Source organism: Anabrus simplex, chromosome 1 (genome assembly GCF_040414725.1).
Source record: "Anabrus simplex isolate iqAnaSimp1 chromosome 1, ASM4041472v1, whole genome shotgun sequence".
Classification (NCBI taxonomy): domain Eukaryota; kingdom Metazoa; phylum Arthropoda; class Insecta; order Orthoptera; family Tettigoniidae; genus Anabrus; species Anabrus simplex.
This window is the reverse complement of record NC_090265.1, coordinates 1343131731-1343153302: the sequence shown is the minus strand read 5'-3', so window position 1 is coordinate 1343153302 and position 21572 is coordinate 1343131731. Positions and strand designations below refer to the sequence as shown.

General features: G+C 39.6%; 2 protein-coding genes across 8 annotated transcripts in view; both read left to right on the top strand.

The window, feature by feature from the left end:
- ClpX (Caseinolytic protease chaperone subunit) overlaps nt 1–21572 on the top strand; it is a 360525-nt gene that overhangs the window by 238640 nt on the left and 100313 nt on the right. For all 7 annotated transcript variants that reach the window (XM_067137796.2, XM_067137795.2, XM_067137797.2 and 4 more), the window contains one exon: nt 12941–13135. In XM_067137796.2, the coding sequence (XP_066993897.1) occupies nt 12941–13135 (195 nt within the window). The remainder of the gene's footprint in view (nt 1–12940; nt 13136–21572) is intronic.
- On the top strand, nt 14769–19130 carry LOC136858844 (uncharacterized; the record flags this gene model as incomplete). The annotated part of the gene is made up of 3 exons (XM_068225716.1): nt 14769–14932; nt 15398–15444; nt 18649–19130. Coding segments are annotated over 3 exons (693 nt in total), but the record flags the coding sequence as incomplete, so codon positions are not given.

The window sequence follows — 21572 nt, the reverse complement described above, 5'->3', positions numbered from 1 at the left end:
AAAATCGTTATGTGCTGTCAAAAATTATCGACTGTGTAAAGTTCTGTGGCGCGTTTGAGTTGGCATTGCGCGGGCATGACGAAACAAGTGAATCGTCGAATCCTGGCATATTCCGAGGCCTCGTTAATTTTAGTTCTGAAATTGACGTTGCATTAAAGGACCATCTGTCCAAAGCTACTGTTTTCAAAGGCACCTCGAAAGACATTCAGAATGAACTGCTTTCGTGCATGTTTGAAATCTGTCGCGAGAAAATAAAGAAAGAAATCACAACTGCGCCCTTCATTTCGGTAATCGCAGACGAGACCACCGATATATCAACTACAGCACAATTAGTTATTGTACTGCGCTACGTTCTTCCCAACGGTAAGCCAGTTGAAAGATTTTGGGGTTTCCTCTCACCCGCTAGTCATGATGCTAAGACAATAGCAGAGTGTTTAAAATCTTCTTTGAGCGATGTTGTTGATAGCCCAGATAAGTTAATTTCACAAAGTTACGATGGGGCGAATGTAATGAGTGGTCGCCATTCAGGAGTGCAAGCTCTCATCAGGGAAGATTTTAAGCATGCACATTATGTTCACTGTTACGCCCATTCTTTGAACTTAGTCATGGCACAAGCGACAAGCCAGAATACGGATGTCCGTATATTTTTTGCAGATTTAAGTGAAATCCCCAGCTTCTTTAATAACTCCCCGCAGCGATCAGGTGTATTGACCGAAATAGTTGGTAGAAGAGTACCTCATGCTTCAAACACAAGGTGGAATTTTAAATCAAGGACCGTTGAAGTAGTTTACGAGAACAGAGATACCCTCATCGAATGCCTGGATCAACTGGAAACTACCTCTCGACAGCCTAACACCATATCGCAAGCAAGAGGTTTGCGTTTAAAATTGGAGCACCCGTTATTTCAGTTCTGGTTGGCTGTTTTCCATCAGATAATGCCTCATGTGGACATTTTATACAGTCAGCTACAAAAGCGAAATTCAGATCCGTTGGAAGTCAAAGGCGCACTTTCAGGTTTCGAGGCTGCTATAAAAATGGTTCGGGAAAATAAAATTGACCACATCGCTGACGAACATGATATACTGCCCCCGCCAGTGAAGGTATCACGAGGGCCGCTGCGTACCTCGAAACGAGTTGCGGCAAAAGAAGTTTGTGACACAGTCATTCTTCAAGCAAAGGAACGGTTTCAATTCACAAACCACCTTCTTGCAGCAAACTTGTTTCAAGCTGAAAATTTCGGCAGCTTTGAGAAGCAGTTTCCCCACTCACTTCTGTACAAAGCGTGTGAGGCCTACCCATTTCTCGACAAACCGAAACTGAGAACCGAACTTGAAATATTATACATGAGAAATGATTTTCGAACTGTTTCTGGGGCTACGACTTTGTTGCAGTTTCTTTTAGAAAATAAGTTGCAGAGTGTCTTTGGTGAAAGCATAAAACTTTTAAATATAGTTATTACTATTCCCATGACGACATCTGAAGCAGAAAGGTGCTTCTCAACCCTGAAAAGAATAAAGACTTTCTTGCGCAGCACAATGACCGAGGATAGACTTAATGCTCTTGCTATGCTGTCAATTGAAAAGGACTTGGTTCGAGACTCTGTGGACTTCAACGAAGCAGTTATAGATAAATTTGCATCCCTCAAGGAGCGCAGGATGGATTTTTTGTATAAGCTGTCTACATAGGGTAAGTCGATTGTGAAACATTTCTAATTTTGCATGTGGTAAATATCGGCATGTATTGTCTGCTTCTCTCGTATTCGATCACATTTTCAAAACTTCTATCATCTTATTTTGGGAGGTTACGGCCCACGACGGGAGAGGTGGAGGGGGGGGGGGGGGGTGCAATTTTTTTCTTCTGTTGAACCCCCAGTGACGAAAGTCACGCGCCGCCACTGGTGTCTAGTGTAAAGAAAGTTCTTCCTTCTTTCATGACTCCCTCTTATCTTATTCTTCAAGCTATTGTTATTCTTCAAGAGATAGTTCCTTTATGATTTTTTCTCATTTGTATAATCATCTTCACAATTTTTCTTTTCGATATGGACCAATTACTACGCGGTTTTACACCTTAAGACACTCATGACAAAAACCATGGCCAGTTAATACGATTGAATAATATTTCCATGTTAGGAATGCTTGGCATTGATATGGACTGAGCAGCAAAAGTCTAAATTCGTTAATTAAGTCATAAACGATCGGAAATTTTATTCTGTGTAACTTTTCTTATGTAGTACTTTTCGATAGGACCAATATCCCAGGTCTTTAAGAATTAAATTTTAGGTCCCTTCTCCTAAACTATCATTTCATGCAGCATGTTTAAAACTATGTATAGCCTAGACTGTAAAGTCTTATTTCCCGACCTCACATCCCGAGTTTTATTACATTACCGGGCGAGTTGGCCGTGCGGTTAGGGGTGCACAGCTGTGAGCTTGCATCTGGGAGATAGTGGGGTCGAACCCCACTGTCAGCAGCCCTGAAGATGGTTTTCCATGTTTTCCCATTTTCACACCAGGCTGTACCTTAATTAAGGCCACGGCCACTTCCTTCCCATTCCTAGGCCTTTCCTATTCCATCGCCGCCATAAGACCGATCTGTGTCGGTGCAATGAAAAGAAATAGAAAAGAAAAATTATTACATTCTGTTCACCTAGTTTCTCGTTGCTCAGCATTGATATGGACTCGGAAGAAGAATAGAAATTCATAGACTTCTCAGTTATCATAGCTGGTATGGTAAAAATGTATAACGCATAAATGATCGGAAATTCAATTCTATATAACTTAAATGTTATGCAGTATTTATCGATAAGACCACTAATAACATATTGAAAATTAAATATTAGGCCTTCCCCTAAACTACCATTTACTCAGCGTGAATAAAATGATTTATAGCCTAGATTGTAATGCGTCATCCCCCGACTTTACATACCGATTTTCATTAAGTTCTCTTCAGCCATTTTCTCGTGATGCCCGTACATACAGACAGAGATGACGTAAAATTAAAAGGTGCATTTCGTTGTTACTGTGGACACGACCGTACAAATATACCATTCTTTTCAAATTCTGAGCAACGTACAGACAAAACCCTTATTTTATATAAGGCAAGGCCGGGTGACACGCTGCACTGGTATACTTGCCGCACCCCCTTCTATTTGAAAGTTTGGCGCTAGATGTTACTATATGTGCTAAAAGTAGTTTAGTTAGGTCAGTAACAAAGGTTTCTGCTGCACACTTTCACATATATTTTCAATGTGTTGCTGGTTTTAAACATACAAGTACAGCATTGAAACCTTTTACGACTCTTAATTACTTCACTCGCTGTCACTTTGAAATACGATATTGCATGGCGCAAAAGCATGGCACGGTGCAGTTTGAATGAAAGAAAAATAATTAAGTTATAATAAATCAGATGATAACAGCATCTCAAAACCAAAGTGACAGTGGACGCATAACATTAGGAATGGTGCACGCGACCAAGTAACGGACGACAAAACCCACCAAAGTTTAAGCCCTCTTTCTCATGAACTAATCATCCCATTAACCTGGGAGTTGTGCTAAATGAATCTTTGAAGAATTGTTCACGGTTCTTCCGCCCAAAGTTTCAGAGGCAATGATTGTCCTAGTTTCAGTGGCATTGTGAAACAACCCATGCAAATACTAGAACGTCACATTTCATTCCATATAAATGTGGAAGGCCTCCCCCATGGTCTGGTACCTTGATGTGGTGGGGAAGCTTGTGTGCCTCAGTGATCCCAAGAGCGATGCTGGCGGGAACTTTGGCTCCTAGCAGGGTCACCCTTGCCGGTAAGGTTGAGGGTGAGGGGCCAGACTAAATGCCAGACCTTCAGCTGTAGGCCCTGAAGGAAGAAAATCTTCGTCTCAAGGAGTAGGGAATGAGAACACCATCAGTCCTGAAGTTGTAGCATGGCAGGGGCAGAGGCCAAAAGAGGGCATCCACCTCTTTGCCCTATAGGCACTGTGGGTCGATATCTCACGTGCCTAAAATAACTTCCATGAAAAGTCAAAACGAGAGATATGCCGGACTGCTGTACCTGATGACAACGTGGCAAGGAAAAAGGATTATGAGATTTGGAACATGGAATACACGAGGAATAGCTGGAAAAGAGAATGAACTAGTGGTAGAATTCGAGAGAACAAGACTTGTAGTGCTGGCACTGACAGAGACAAAAATGAAGGGCAAGAGGTGGATACAATGGTGAACGATCATGTACTCATTTATAGTGGAGTTAGCAACAACTAAGAGCCAAATCAGGAGTAGCACTGATGGTCCACAGGAACTTCAGAAACAAGATTCAAGAATGGAAATTCCACGCGGATAGGATCCTCACGGTCAGCATACAATTAGATTGTGAGATAGAGCTGATGACGTTTATTGTGGTTTACAGAGTGAACGACGATGTTAGAAAGGAGGAGAAGGATAGGTTCCATGAAGAGCTCCAGAATGTGGTGGACGACACTCGAGGGTAAATCATTGTATTAGGAGATCTCAATATAGTTGGTCCGTTATTGGACATTATAAATTTTCCAGCTAACTCATTCCTGGTGTCCAGTGTTTCTCCCCAGTGTGCTAAGTTGAGCTCAAATTTATAATGTCCAGTAACGGACCAACTATATTGGTATCATAATTTTACTCATTCAGGACAAATATTTCAAGTTCCGTATGGGAATCAACATCTATATCATCTGATGGCCAGGCAGGCATCAATTTTTGGTAATGAGACAAAGTCTCTCATAGTGCATTGGCACTGCCAGTGGCTCCAAATAGCCTATGCAGTGGCCTTCATGGTATGCACTAGCCATGCGTTTTGGTAGGTGTGCTCTTTACCAACTGATGAGCCTAACTTAGCACACTGAGGTGAAATGCTGGCAAACAGGAATGAGTTAGCTGGAAAATGTATAATGTCCAATAATGGACCAACTATATTGATATTCTAAATTAACTCAAGAATTCCTTGTTCTTCTGAACACGGTGGACTGTGTGGACAATCCTAGGAGTCACATAGTGTTTTTGACATCTTTTTCACTAACAGACCTGATTTAGTTAGCTCTGATCCTTAGGATATAGAGCAAAAGTTACTCTAAGAGAGAATCGAACAGGTGACTGCCTTTTGAAAATGAGTAAGGAGTAGGAAAAAATAACAAGAACCTATTGTCAACATGGCAATGTGACCCTCTGCATAGAATGTTTTGATGTGTGCCACAAGAAGTTAGAGTTGATGTACAGTGACTGCTGTTGTGTAAGATAATAGAGCTTGGAGACTTGATATCTTCAACGCCCAGCGTCCTTGGATGAGGATGGGTATTATCTGCTTATCTATGACATTTATCCTAAATGTTTGCTAATAGATTATGTATCTTAACACTTTCAAACAGTTTTCAGTAAAAGTCTTGTTAGAAAAAAAAAATTGGGCATTAATGGGTAAATAATAAGCTATTAGGAATGTGAGTAAGTGCATAGAAGGAATATAGCGAGGAAAGTCAAAGGTGCGTGAATGTATGAATCACAAATAACTGTGAGAAGGTCAGTTTTCGAGTGTACATAGTTTTTTTTTAGATGAACTTAATACAACTTCTAGACTGTACTAAACACTACCTGTACCAAGAGACGCAGGGCAGCTGGTTTATGGCACAACTCTTAAAATGCAGGAACGGAAACAAATTACCAGTAGACTAAACAGTTCCGACTGGGTGAATTGGCCGTGCGGTTAGGGGTGCACAGCTGTGAGCTTGTATCTGGGAGATAGTGGGTTCGAGCCCCACCGTCGGCAGCCCATTTTCACACCAGGTAAATGGTGGGGCTGTACCTTAATTAACGCCACAGTCGATTCCTTCCCACTCCTAGGCCTTTCGTAACCCATCGCTTCCATAAGACGTATCTGTGTCGGTGCGACGTAAAGCAAGTTCTAAACAATTCCATATTTTCTTTATACTGAACAATCACTGGAGTAAGAACACTTACCTAATAACTAGTTGGCGAACATTTTGGGTGATCGTGGATTGCAGATTGAATTTAGCAAAACAGTCGACTAAGAATAACATCGTGGCAAACATCATTTGCAGTTGTATGATTTTTAGGGAGAGATGTAAGGTATTACGATACATTGGTATAATTAATTATGAGTATGTATTTCCAAGTACTTGCAGCAATCGCTTGGCAAATATCAACGAAAGTTCGATATGAAGGAGGCGAAGGACTCCCTGAAAATATGTGCTGGTAACCGCACAGAGAACTTAGGAAGCAGAGCGCAGGGAAACGTGAAGTACGGGGTAATGGCACTATTCAAATGTCATGCTTCAAGTAACCACAATCAGTGCAGATAACATCCCAAGCCATGTGCCGATTTACAATTATGGGCCTTTTCCCAAGAGGAATTTCCGCGGTAGGTACATACTAAACAAAACGAAAGGGAACATAGAAATGAGAACTCCCAAAAGCACAGGTTTAGAAAAATGAACAGATATATTGAAACAACTTCAAAAGAGATAACAAATGTTTTCACAACAGAGAGTAAAATGGACCATTTGATACACCATAGAAAAAGGGAATCATACAAGTTATTGATAGGTCTTATTTTGGTTCATACAGGCACTAAAAAAAAAAGGGTAACCGCACAAATTACAATAAATCTTTGGTATACTCAGGTACGAGATAAGGGCTATAGGAATAAATTAATATTCTCATTACATTCAAGTTCCAACATGACAACGTTTACATGAATGCCGTGCGAAAACAGCAAGAAATTTTGGAAAGGAACAAGTAAAAATTATACAAGTTAAAGGGAACTTTCCAGTACCTAAAAGGGTACGCAATAAAACGACATCATATCCCCCACAATCTAACACACACTTGTTTAAGACAGGAAGAGACTAGAACATTCGAAATGTAAACAGCAGACCCAGTGCGAAATTGGCAGACCACAATATTACCAAATTTGATTAGTAAATTATGAGAAATTACGAATGGGAGACGAAAAGGAGAGTGGAAAGAGGAGCAGGAAGAGAAAACCAAGAAACAAACAGCAGGGAAAGGGAAAATTAAGTAATGATCAGGCTGTCAAGTCCCACTTCAAAACGAGGGAAGGCAAAGTTCATGCACAACACTTTAGAAGTTGAAGGCGACCGCGATATCGCTAGTCCAGAACACTTCTTCCTTCACATTTCCACCACAAGTCCAAAGTCAATAGTTTGGCACAGCGTAATTTTGTAGAGTCCTGAAGGGACTAGAGTTCGAAATCCAAGCAATAGCAAAGCCCATGTAGAGAGAGAGAGAGGGCAAAATTGAATGGATGATAATAATAATAAAAGTCTGCTCACCCAGAACGTAGAGAAGAATGAAGTGGAGTTAAAAAATGCACACGGTCCAGCCGTGTACACTGCTCAAGCTCCCACTACCGATTACAACATATCAATCACACCTGACCGCTGGACAAGAGAAAGCGGCGAGTATATATACGGAAGCGAAACGAGCTCGAGAAAATACTGGAACCGGGTGACGTCATGGTGATTGCGCGTGGAGGGGCAACAGTCCAAGCAGTGGTGAGACAGACTTGTAAGCTGACAGTTCGTGAAGCAGCGCAATATAATGTGCATTGAATCGGAGCGGAGAAGTATGCATAAGGTGAGCGAAGTTGAGCTCGTAACAAAGGGTATGTATTGGAGCCTCCGTAGCTCAGGTGGCAACGTGCTGGCCTCTCGCCACTGGGTTCCGTTGTTCAAATCCCGGTCACTCCATGTGAGATTTGTGCTGGACAAAGCAAAGGCGGGACAGGTTTTTCTCCGCGTACTCTGGTTTTCCTTGTCATCTTTCATTCCAGCAACACTCTCCAATATCATTTCATTTCATTAATCATTGCCCCAGAGAAGTGCGACAGGCTTCGGCAGCCAGCACAATTCCTATCCTCGCCGCTAGATCGGGGCTTCATTCATTCCATTCCTGACCTGGTCAGATGACTGGAAACAGGCTGTGGATTTTCATTTTCATGTAAGGGTATGTATAGGTACTTGGCGGAAACATGTTCCAGGAAGGACTTTACAAGGATCGTTAATGAACAAGGGGAGTGTATATCTGAGGACTTACAGAAGACAGAAGTAGGTAAAACTTCTGTTGACCCTTTGCAGAAGATAGGTTGGAGATCCAACATGGCAGAGTTCAGATGACATCACAGGGCACTACACAAGGCTGCCAACTTAGGAACTTAAGTCCAGCTAGTGACAAGACCATCGGGCTGGGGACAAGCAAAGCAAGGTTAGGGCCACTTCATGGCCAACAGGCCTCTAGCATTCCGTACAGTCTTGTTAAAATGTAAAATGTGACACGAAGTGTGACAACAAGTAAGGTGCACACCACGACCATTTGAAACTGAGCAGTTTCTTATTTTCAATGAAGGTGGCAGCCTTGCAGGCGCACACGATGCAAGCTCTATTGGAGACATTAGAAAACTTTTCTTCAGGACAGCTGACCCAAGCCGGTCAATAGCAACATGGAAAATTGTCGCAAATCGCACATTTACACACATCTCCATTTTTCTTTTTCTATATAAGTAAAAATACTGCCAGAGGCAGGTTGTGAATCCCGGATAAGCATAAAGGATTTCACCTTCAGGTATTATTCCTGTCAATTTTATGTGTTTTTTCACCCAGACAGGGTCAACAGAAATACCACCCTGAAGTATTCATTTAACAGTTTGTAAAGATCGATAGATATGAGGATAATGTCTAGGTAGAGGAGGTTACAATACTGGTGAGTACTGAAATTTACCTGTGATTTGCAAACAAATACAAAAGTTGAAAGCTAGAAAAGCAACTTGGATTGATAAGATTTCTGGCAGTATACTGAAGGCAGTGGGTTGGGATATAGTGCCATATTTGAAATATTAAATTGATTACTCTTTTCATGAATAGAGAGTTGCTATAGTAGCCCCATTGTACAAGGAAAAAGATGATAAAGATAAAGCAGATAATTACAGGCTTGTCAGTTTGACATGTGTTGCATGGAAGCTTTGGGAAAACCTTCATTCTGATTATATTAGACATGTTTGCAAAATTACTAGCTGGTTTGATAGAAAGCAGTTCGGGTTTTGGAAAGGTTATTCCAGTGAGGCTCCTCTTGCAGGATTCCAGTAAGATGTAGCAGATATTTTAGATGGACCCTATCACTGTTGACCTATCCAAGGCTTTTGAGTAGATCATGAGTTGACAAAAATGAGAGCTATTGGACTAGACAAAAGAGGGGTTGAATGGATGAATGGATGGTAGAATTTCTAGAAAATAGAACTCAAGAGAATTAGAGTAGATCTGATCCTGATTAATAAGAGGAGTTCCCACAGAACAGTATTGTTGTACATTTGTGTTTTCTATGTATATAAATGACTAGCTAATGTACCCGTGCTTCGCTACGGGATTCTTAGAAAGACTAACATTGCGGTTTTCCTAAGTGAAGTCAACATAGGTCATTACAAAAACGTCAGTAGGAATGTAGCGATTAAAAGTAATGTTATCATATAAAACACTCAATCAAATTGAAAACCGCACATTTTCTCACTTTTAACAAACAGTACTACTGTGCCGATCTAACAGTCCAAAGTTCCAGAGCTGGAATGATCAGGCCGCAGACAGCCGTGAACACTTCTGCTGTTATTCCTTTGAATATGCACACTGCTCATTCCTATCAGTGCCCCAGAGTAGGGATTGAATAGCACGAATGCTGTGATGAACCAGTGTTATGTACCAGTAGTATCAGAAAACTTATGAACCAGAGGAATGGCATGCTAAAGAAGAAAGTTATCCAACTCCCCTGCTACTTCTCGCCAATATTCAGGCAGGCTGTTACGCTCGGTATGACCGGGCGAGTTGGCCGTGAGGTTAGGGCGCGCAGCTGTGAGCTTGCGTCCGGGAGATAGTAGATTCGAACCCCACCGTCGGCAGCCCTGAAAATGGTATTCCGTGGTTTCCCATTTTCACACCAAGCACATGGTGGGGCTGTACCTTAATTAAGGCTAAGGCCACTCCCTTGACAGTCCTAGCTCTTTCCTATCCCATCGTCGCCATAAGACCTATCTGTGTCGGTGCAACGTAAATACAGTTTTTTTTAAATACTTGGTACGCAGCTGTAATCCTATCTGTCGGAGATGAGTGGCAACAGAAGACCCAAAGCACATCACACAAACATTGATCAATGTAATGTTATTGTTGATCAATTTTATGTTCTCTATTCTAGGCCTTCATATTTAATTTTCTTTCGACTCTTTGATATTAGGGCATCTTACAAAATTATTCATAGCATAGACTGTAGTTCTATATTCTCAGATTTTACATACCGAATTTCATTAAATTCTGTTTACCCATTTTCTCGTGACTCATCACTGATATGGACTTAGTAACAAAAATGCAAATTCATGAATATTTCTGTGATCATAGCCTGTGCGGTAACAATGTATAAGACATAAGTGATCGGAAATTTAATACTATATAACTTTAGTATTTATCGACACGACCACTAATAACATAATTATTTGAGAATTACATTTTAGTCTTCCCCTAAACTACCACTTCACTCAGTGTGAATAGAATTATTATAGGACCATTAATAACATAAATATTTGAGAATTCAATTTTAAGCCTTCCACTAAACTACCATTTTTCTCAGCGTGAATACAATTATTTATGGCCTAGATTGTAGCGAGTTACTCTCCGACTTTGCCTATCGAATTTTGTTAAGATACGACCATTAATAACAAATATTTGAGAATTAAATTTTAGGTCTTTGCCTAAACTACCATTTTACTCAGCATGAATACAAATGTTTATGGCCTAGATTATAGTGACTTATTCCCCGACTTTGCATACCGATTTTCATTAAGATACGACAACTAATAACAAATATTTGAGAATTAAATGTTAGGTCTTCCCCTAAACTACCATTTTTTTCAGCTTGAATACAATTATTTATAGCCTGGATTATAGCAATTTGTTCCCCGACTTTGTATACCGGTTTTCATTAAGATACGGCCACTAATAACGTAAATATTTGAGAATTAAATTTTAGGCCTTCCCCTAAACTACCATTTCATTCAGCATGAATATGCTTGTAGCAACTTATTCCCCGACTTTGTCTACCGATTTTCATTCAATTCCCTTCAGCCGTTTTCTAGTGATGCGTGCACATGCAGACTGATAGCCAGACAGACAGAAATTACGGAAAATTAAAAGGTCCATTTCCTTATTACTGTGGACACGACTGATACATTAATACCATCCTTTCTAAATTCTGAGCAATGTACAGACAAAACTCTTATTTTATATATATAGATATGAGTAAAGAATTGGAATCGCAGATAAGGCTTTTTGATGTTATATTGTATAGAGTAACAAATAAGTTACAGGATTGTGAGCGACTGCAAAGAGACCATGACAGTGTTGTAAGATGTACAGCAGACAAAGGTAAATGATTTTAAAAAAGATTATGTAAACAATTGATAGGGAATCTGCCACCTGGGTGACAGTTCTAATTGCTGGTCATTGATGATGGACGGACAGACAGATGGATGTGCAAAGTGGCACAACAGCCCAAAGCCCCATAGATAACAGCATCAGTTCTGGCTTCAAAAGTCTAAGAAGCAATTTGACCCATACCTGCTGCATATTCCAGACATGTTCAGTGGAGTTACAGTGTAGTGAGTTTTGGAGGCCACACAGTGTGGAGATTTCATCGTTGTGTTCCTCTATCGATTCTTAAATGATCCAAGACCAATAACACGCGTTGTCATAGTGAAACATGGTATAGTGATCAGGAAAGAAAGACTGCCTCAGAATATAAGAGTATAGATGGTCAGCTAACAGGTCTCTGTTGCACTCACCATTCAAGGATTGTGGTAGAGCATGCAGGGAGAATGCTTCCCAGACCATGCCACTGCTGTCATCCCTGCTAAACTCTAATGTTGCAACCAGGGGATGCGACTTCACATTGTTTACTCTAGATTTTGGTGCAGTCATCTGTATGGTTCAGCAGGAAACAGGACTTGTCACACTAGGCAAACTTCTTCCATGTATCCAAGGTCTACTGACTTCTTTCTTTGGCCCACGGATACAGGTTTTGTATGGTCACCAATAATGGTCTGCACCTACAGCTATGGATCCCATTTAACAGAAGATACTGTTCATCTCATGGTCATTATCAGAATTTCTTATATTTCTCAACTTTTGGCAAATTAAACCTTTTGAGTTTTCTTCATTAATATCAAAAACAAACTGCAATTCCCATTCTTTCTTAAATTGCTGTGGTACATCCCCATTCCTTCACTTTTTAGTAGCCATAATTTATTGATTAATCCCTGGACCCTTCCTGGATTGAGAGCAAGTGGACTGATGACATATTGACAAGATCAAGCACTGCAGCCTATGTCCATCAGCTGATGATGATGATGATGATGATGATGATGATTGTTGTTTGAAGGGGCCTAACATCTAAGGTCATCGGCCCTTGGCCATCAGCAGTACAAGCACATCTTCACCTCTATCGCCAGAACAGTCTGTCTTGCTTGCACCAACTCCTTCCCCGGCATTCTCTCTTCCCCTCCATTGTGAACTCTATTCCACGGTGCATCCGTACATGGTGATTTACACACTGTGAAGCATTTTGAATGCAACTGATATAGAGGATGGATCAAATGGATTTATTTTCATGAGATAGTACTTTACATTTTCTATGACAAAAAAAATAAAAATAAAGATGCTTATAAAGAAATTAAAAACTTAAAGAAGCAGTTTTTCTTGGATGTTCCAACTTTGTCCATATTACTTTGTTCCCCTATATATTTATTGAATTCTAGATTTAATCTTATGGTTTATATGTATGTGTGTGTGTGAGCATATGTAGACAAACCCAGACTTAGTATGAGAATATTCTTTTTGCTAACTTAATTGCAGATTTGCTGCACATCTCGGGAATTGGCCACACTCCTGCTATGGGAGTAGGTTTCCAACACCCAGCACCTCCAGACCTGGAACCAAGACGTCCTTCGGTTGGGCCTAACAGCATGGGAAGTGACATCTTGGACTCTAATAGTCATGAGCTGCGACTAGAAAAGAGCAATATCCTTCTTTTGGGACCTACAGGTTCAGGTATTATATCACAACATAGTTTTAAAGTTAGGAATATTTCCACATTGGTTGGTAATTATTGCAGATTAGAAATTTGGAGCAAGACCAACTCTAATACTCAGACCACAATGCAAAAAAAAAACATGGCTGCCGTACCAGGTCAAAGCTGACATGGCGACGAATAACCTAATAATAGTTGTAAGCAATTTGTACTATGAAAATGTTTATCCATGGTTATCAAACACGCAATATTTGAAATATAAAATAGCAGTGGTAATTTATATTGCGTTTTTTCTATGAGAGTATGTCACATAGAGCGGACTTTGAAAGCTTTACAACAAACAGTAAGTTATAAGTACGACTTCACTTAAATGTAAACACATATTCAAGAAAATTACAGACTAGGCTAAGTAACATAACACCAACAAAAAAAAAAATCTGTTTTCCTTCTCTTAACACTAGCACAACATACTTATTAGGTCATTATTCACCCTTCACCAAAATATTGCAGTCGAACAAAACAAGTAATGCACACTTCCAACAAACAAATTACAGACTAAGTGGCATAACACCAAGCACAGAAAAAAATATGTTTTCCTCCTAACTTATTAACACTAACACGGCATACACATTAGCTTGTTATTCACCCTTCACCAACGTTTTGCATTTGAACCAAACTAGTAGTGCACATATCCAACATACAAATTAGACCAACGGACTAAGCAACATAACATCAAGCACAGAAAAAGAATCAGTTTTACTCCTAACTTATGAACACTAACACAACATACCCCTTAGCTCGTTCACCAAAATATTGCAGTCAAACAAAACTAGTAGTGCCCACATCCAACATACAAATTAGGCCTACATACTAAACAACATAACACCAAGCACTGAAAAAAAATCAGTTTTACTCCTAACTTATGAACACTAACACAACATACCCATTTGCTCGTTATTCACCCTTCACCAAAATATTGCAGTCAAACAAAACTAGTAGTGCACACATCCAACAAACAAATTACAGACTAAACAGCATAACACCAAGCACAGGAAAAAAATCAGTTTTCCTCCTAACTTATGAACATTAACACAACATACCCATTTGCTCGTTATTCACCCTTCACCAAAATATTGCAGTCAAACAAAACTAGTAGTGCACACATCCAACAAACAAATTACAGACTAAACAGCATAACACCAAGCACAGAAAAGAAAAACAAATGTTTTCCTCCTAACTTAATAACACTAACACAACATACCCATTAGCTCATTATACACCCTTAACCAAAATATTGCAGTCGAACAAAACTAACACTGTGCATAGCCAAAAAACAATTTTAAAGAAAGTTTCTACACCAAACATTATTTAATGACTCAAAATTAATTAATTTATTACCTTAAGATGCCCGTACACTTGAGAGTAAATACTGGCGAGAACCTCTCGATAGCAGTTACTCGCCAATGGACACAGTGCCGAGAGCTAACTTGTCTCAACGTGCTCGCTAGTCGACACGTGCTCCCTGGCCCTCTTGGAGATTAGCTCTCCAGATATGAACTGTCTTCGAATTGTGGCGAAGCTATCGAGAGCTTGGTTCTATTTTCAATTGCAAGATGGCTAAAAATTGATCACCGGAGGAAATAAAAACTGTTAATTGAAATGTATGAAAGTCAAGAAATTTTGTGGAATGTGAAATGTACCGATTACCGTGACAGAGTGAAGAAACATAAAACTTTAGAGGAAATAGGAGTGAAGTTTTCGTGTTCTGGAGCTGAAGTTCAAAGGAAACTTCACAACTTAAGGAATCAGCTAAGAATGTTTAATAAAGTTTAATTAAGAGTAAATTGTTAGTTTATATTTTATTATAATCACATCAATTTTCATGAAAATAAATATATTATAATGATTGTAGCCTGGTCATTGTTATAATAACAAGTATATATTATAATATAATATTTAAATTAATCAATAATGTGATGCTCTCTGGAACTGGAAAAAAAATGAAAAACAGAAAAAGCGGTAGCGGGACAGATGACAACTACGAAAGTAGTTGGCCTTATTTCAATGCTCTGAAGTTTGTCATCCCGGTACTTATTCCCTGTTCAACACAATCTAATTTGGTAAGTTCCCTCTTCAACACAAGTTTCTTATTCTCTGTTGTGAGTTGCAATGTGTCTATACTGCCAGTCCACTTCACCCTCAGTAGTCATAAAATAGTTTTTGAATTCATCTCTCACATCCTTTTGTGAAGTTATATAGTTATTTCTTTTGCCTCATTCCAGCGGAAGAAGTGTATTTCCAAGGTTATCTTCATCACGCCATACTCCAGGTATCACATCTCGACTTCTGAATCGATTATTCCATTTCCTAAATAGGCTGACTCATTTGCGTTCAGTAGGAAATTATGAAGGGCACATATTGACGACATAACGTCTTTAACTTATTCGGATCCAAGAGCATAGGTTTTCTTAGTACTACTCGAAATCTGTTTGCTAAAATCCTGAAACCGTTTTCCACAGTTCTACGAGCCCTTGACAGGCGATAATTAAAAATTTGTTTGGGTGATGGTTGATCACGAGTGGGATAATGTTTCAAAAGGTATGTTGTCATTGCAAATGCATCATCACCAACAAGACAGAATGGCACTGGCATATTTCTTCTTGGAAGTGGTTCAGGACAGAGTAAAGGTAGTGCCTTTTGTTCCAATTTATCGAACAAACTGCTGTTAGAAAGTACACCTCCATCAGAAATACCGCCATTACAACCGATGTCTACGTAAATAAATTTATAATTAGCATTTGCGATTGCCAACAAAACAATACTGTGCGTTCCTTTGTAGTAGTAAAATAGGCTCCCACTGTTATTAGGAGCTTCTTTACCTACATGCTTCCCGTCCAAGGCACCCAGGCAATGAGAGAAATTCCATCGTCTTTGAAAATCTTCGCCTATTTTAAGCCATTCATCGGTGCTTTGTGGAAACTGTAATGATAGAAGAATAATGTGCTTAGTCAATGAATAACTAGGACGATGTATTAATACATTACTGTTATAATATTATGATAAAAGTAAATATTGGTAGTAATAATAATAATAGTAACAGCCCTGAGATTATGTATGTCAAGGTAAAGAAAGGCATCATCGTGGCCTCAGATCATTATATGTCTCTTATCAAATTCAAACCAATTCCCGCAAACACAAGGAAGACAACCAAACAGATCACAGCTTCGACAATGATAAACTTCGGCAAAGGGTCGAGGAGTTCCAGGAGAAGGCTAGACCAAATGACTGTGACTTTAACAACGCCAAAAGTCTCCTTGTTGAGGCTGCCAATGACGTTGCAGAAATCAAGAGAAGCAAAAAGCATGCCTGGTGGAATGGTACCTGCGAATCAGTCCTCCAAGAAAGACTCAATGCGTGGAAACAGTACTACTCTACGAAATCAGAAAATGATTGGGAAACCTACAAAACCCAACGTACCCAAGCAGCTAGGGTGTTCAGAACTGAGAAACGTAAATACGAAAAATCTCTCATTGAAAAGATAGAACAAAACTTTAGGAAGAATGAAAGCAGAGAGTACTACAGAGCCTTCAGACGCAAACTCACTGGCTATAAACCACCATCTCTATGCTTTGAGCGAGAGGACGGCAGACTGGCGACGTCAAATGAAGAAAATTGCAGCATTCTGGCAGATTACTTCAAGAATTTACTTAATTGCTCTAAACCGCAAAGTGCCATTGAGGCCAAGGAACCCTTACTCAGGTACCCAGATTCCAGACCACCCGACAGAGATGAAATAAAGCGCCACATTGCCCGTCTCAAAAATAACAAAGCGCCGGGGGAAGACTCAGTAGTAGCAGAACTATGGAAATATGCCCCAGAGGAATCACTTGATATCTTGCAAAAGCAAATAGAAGAAATTTGGAACAAGGAGACCCTACCCGAAGATTGGAAAATAGCTTTGATCCATCCATTACACAAAAAAGGCAGCATGAAGAACATCAACAACTACAGAGGAATATCTTTGCTACCCGTGACTTACAAAATTCTATCACCTGCCATACTGGAGCATTTGGAAGCACAAGTCGAACATCAAATAGGTGAATACCAAGGAGGGTTCAGAAAAGGTCGCTCAACAGCTGAACAGATCCAAAATCTCAAAATGATCATCAGATATTGTACACTATGGTCCAAGCAGTATGTGTCCGTCTTTGTGGACTTTGAGAAAGCGTACGACTCCATTGACCGGGAAGTCCTGCTAAACATCTTAAATGAATTTGGAGTTGATTTGAAACTGCTGGCATTAATTAGAGCCACCCTGACCGATACAAAATCCAAGGTGAAGTTCCACGGATGTCTCTCGCATTCCTTTGACATCAAAACAGGAGTCCGACAAGGTGATGGGCTATCCCCGATACTCTTCAACTGTGTTCTTGAAAAGATCATCAGAACCTGGCGGGTGAGATTACAGGAAACCAACTACAGTCCATTGAGAATAGGAACCAAATCCAAGGGGATCGCAACAGGCTGCTTAGCATTTGCCGATGATATTGCTGTTCTCTCAGACGACATAGAAACCGCTAGAGCTCAAGTTGAAATTTTAAAGGAAATTGCCAAACAAACTGGTTTGCAGATATCGTTTGAGAAAACAGAAGTAATGACTAACATCAAAGAGGCTCCACCAAAACTCCATACAAAATACGGGGACGTCACCCGAGTAGACAAATTCAAATACCTGGGTGAGATCATCATGAAAAATGGACTGGACAAAGAAGCACTTCAGGAGCGAGTACGCAAACTGGAAATAGCCTACCAAACATCCCGCACAATCTACAACAAAAAATGCCTTTCCCAAAACACCAAGATTCGTCACTATGAAACAGTTCTGAAGCCAGTAGTTCTATATGCAGCTGAAACCCTGTCTCTAAATGCCAACAAAGGACTCCTTGAAGAACTGGAGAAAAGAGAATGCAAAATTGTGAGAGGAATCTTGGGATCAAAGTACAGAAATGGAATCCATCAAAAGAGATCCAACAAGGAAGTCTACAGCAAAATATAGAAAATTACCGACACAATCAGGAAAGGACGGGCACGATTTTACGGTCATCTGAAAAGAATGGACGGAAGAAAGTTAACTAAAGAAATATTTCACTTTTTTGATTCAAACCCCAAAACCACAATTCCCTGGTTTAGAAATACCAAAGAAGACCTGCAAATGCTACATATCTCAGCTGAAGACGCCCTTAACAGAGATCTCTTCCGCAAGAAAATATTGACGAACGGGCTAAACCGAGACGAGCAACCAAAGAGAAGACACGGTGCCCCTTGGACAGAGGAGCTTAAGCAGGCCCACTCACAAAGAATGAGGGAAATTTGGGCTCTAAAGAAGGCCAAGTTCAGTGTCAAATGCAACAAGACTTAACGTGGTCCTTGATGGCCCCAGCGAATTATATATATAGAAAAAACAATAACAGTTGATTTTATTGTCATCTTATTAGATTTGTTTTTAATTTGGTAATTCGGTATTTAATTTTAGGCGGAGAGTTCTTCAAATTCCGACATAGACATACCAAAGGATGGAGAATTTTTGAAACTTCGGAAAAGCCCTTCGAAAACGATGCGACTACTCTAAATGTAGTAAGAAGGAAAACAACTTCGAAGTCGTCTAAACGGAAACGCGAGGAAGAAGATGACATTGCAATAAAAACTGCATTAGCCGTACTGGCGAAAGGAACACCAGACGAATGCGACAAATTTGGGGAATATGTTGCTTTAGAACTACGCACTCTTCGAAATGAGTATGTTAGAAGGAAGTTGAAAACTGAAATAAGAAACGCCATAGTTCGTGCGGCAGATGAGGACGAAGAAGCAATGTGTTCATTCTCTTCCGTGTGTGCCAGCAAAAGCACTTCATCAGGATACAATGATTTTCTCTCTTCTCCTCCTGCATTACCACAGACTTCTGAGTCGAATTCGGCTAGAGATTTTATTAACACTTTTAATTTGGCAGATCTGTAATGCAAAATTATGTACACTATATTTCTTTCCTTCCTGTACGAAGTGAAAACTTATGTACAGTATGCCTAAAATTGTACTTTTCGGCTTCTTTACCTTGAATTATCAGTTTTCTTTTCTTTACATTCACGAATACATAAGATTACATAAGGATATTATTTCATAAGCGATTTCTTTACTTGTAAGTATTTTCCTTTGAGGGCATTGTAGATAGCGGGAGCAACTTCTTTTACTATTCTTCCTACCGTACATACAGGGATACGGAAAAGATACTGAAGACTGCTAAACGAATTACCCGAAAAGAATTGCATTGTATACAGTATACAATTAGCACGAATAGAATACACCTTACTATAAATACAAATAATTCAAATAAACTTACCTCTGGCAAAAAATCTTGGAATAACCATCACTCGATCACGCAGAGATATAGCTTTTCTCATTTTAGTGTCCTTGAAGATTACTGGTCCCACAGATTCGATAATAAACTCAACTTCAGAGCTCATCAGTGTACAAAAATTTCGAAACTGCTGTGCGTCTTCCATTTGTAATTCCCGAATTAGCATATGACCGGCACCTAGAGCACTTCTCCTTTCAATCCATGGCTTAACCCAGATTTTTTTACATAGAATAATCACAGCTGCTGCGACTTGTCTGTAGTAGTGTGATGACATTTCGATTACTCTCCACTCTCTACAGGTGGACAAGTGGACAGCGTGTGACGAGAACTTGTGAAAGCTATCTTGACGAGGGACTCGCCGGTTATTCTCGATAGTTATTCCGGCCAAAATTTACTCTCAAATGGACAACAACCTGAGAGCGGATATCGAGAGTTACTCTCCTAGTTAATCTCAAATGGAAACCCACCCTTAAAGTTACTTGCTGCTGAGTTTCAATTATTTCCTAATGTGCTGTTTCTGTCTGAGAGTTTTTCTCTTGGCACCTTGCTTTTCAAGTTCCTTGGCAATTTCTTGGGAGATTTTCTTTTCATTTAAGACCTTTGTGTAATTGTTAATAAAAATATTGGCCAGAATTTTCACACACTTCTTCATAATTCTGGTCAAAGGAACAGCACACATGCATACATCACTCGCATTATCAATATTACTTTCAAAGGCTTCAACTCATAAAGCAACTATTGCATCCCTTTGGTTTTCTAATTTTGAAAATTCTGCTTCATAAGCCCTGCTTATGAGGACCTGAAGGAGCATGAATATTTTACAACACATGGAAACCATGATCGGTGATGGGCACTTCAAACCACCTCTGTTTAACTGCCTAAAATATGAGAGCATTTGGTCAACATCACAGTGTATCACCATTTCTTCTTCGGACTGTAGCATCTCAACACAGTCAGCACAGTTGTCATACTTCTTAAGCTTCTCAATAACCTTCATACTAGTATAGCTGGCAATACAAATGAGAATCCTCTGTGAGTGGGGTGGGATTGTTACACACTCTATGTCACCTAATGCTAGCTCAATCTTGTCTAAATTCTGAACTTGTTTCTTCTGTACATTGTGTAGTTCAGTTGAAAAATCATCGAGTGTGAATTCACCAAGTTTACAAGATTGCATTTTTAGTATGCTCAGCACTTTCAATTTTCTCTCCGACTCAAGAATCTGTTGAACTGAAACATTATAAGCACACCCACTTAACCTTCTATAGGCTCCAAACTATCAGTCTGCAACTTTGCTGTAAGTACATATGACCAGTTAAAATTACTAAAAATGTACCTACACAACTGAACTATTGCTGTCAAAGTATGGGTCAAAGCAAGGTAAGTTTCATTACTCAGTTTCCCTGCAGCATGCGACATGTGCCAAACATCAATGTAAACTTTCAAACTTTCTAGGAAAGTAAGTTTAGGATCATCAGGACCAGTAATGGGATTGGAGTCATCATTTTTGGTATATTTTCCCTTCATTGGATGCTGAACATTGGATCTACCAATCTACCAATCAACTTCAAGAACTGAATTGTGCCAATAGAAATATCAACACCTTTGCTCTTCAACATTCTAGAGCTGCAGTATTCTTTATATCAAAAATATTTACTGCCAAGGAAACATTCTGCCGTTCCACTGAAGTAGGAAAAAGTGCTTTTCTTGATAAATTCGGTGCCAGTTTCAAAAGCATGTTTCTTTCTGAGTGGAATACATCTTTCAAGTCTGAAAACCTAGCTTCATGTGTAGAATACTGACAGGTAGCAGTACCATCAGAAATAGTGAGCATATTACTAATTATTGGAAAAGTCGCTTCAACATTTGGAATAGTGAATGTTTGATTACACCTATTGAACCAGTTATTTCTGATACACTTGAGTATGTGAACACTATCAAAAAGATGATAAATGACACTTCATGAATTAAATGGGTTTGGAAGACAAGGTTTTAGAGAACTACCACACAACAATTCAAACATTCTTCTGTTTGTACTATGATTG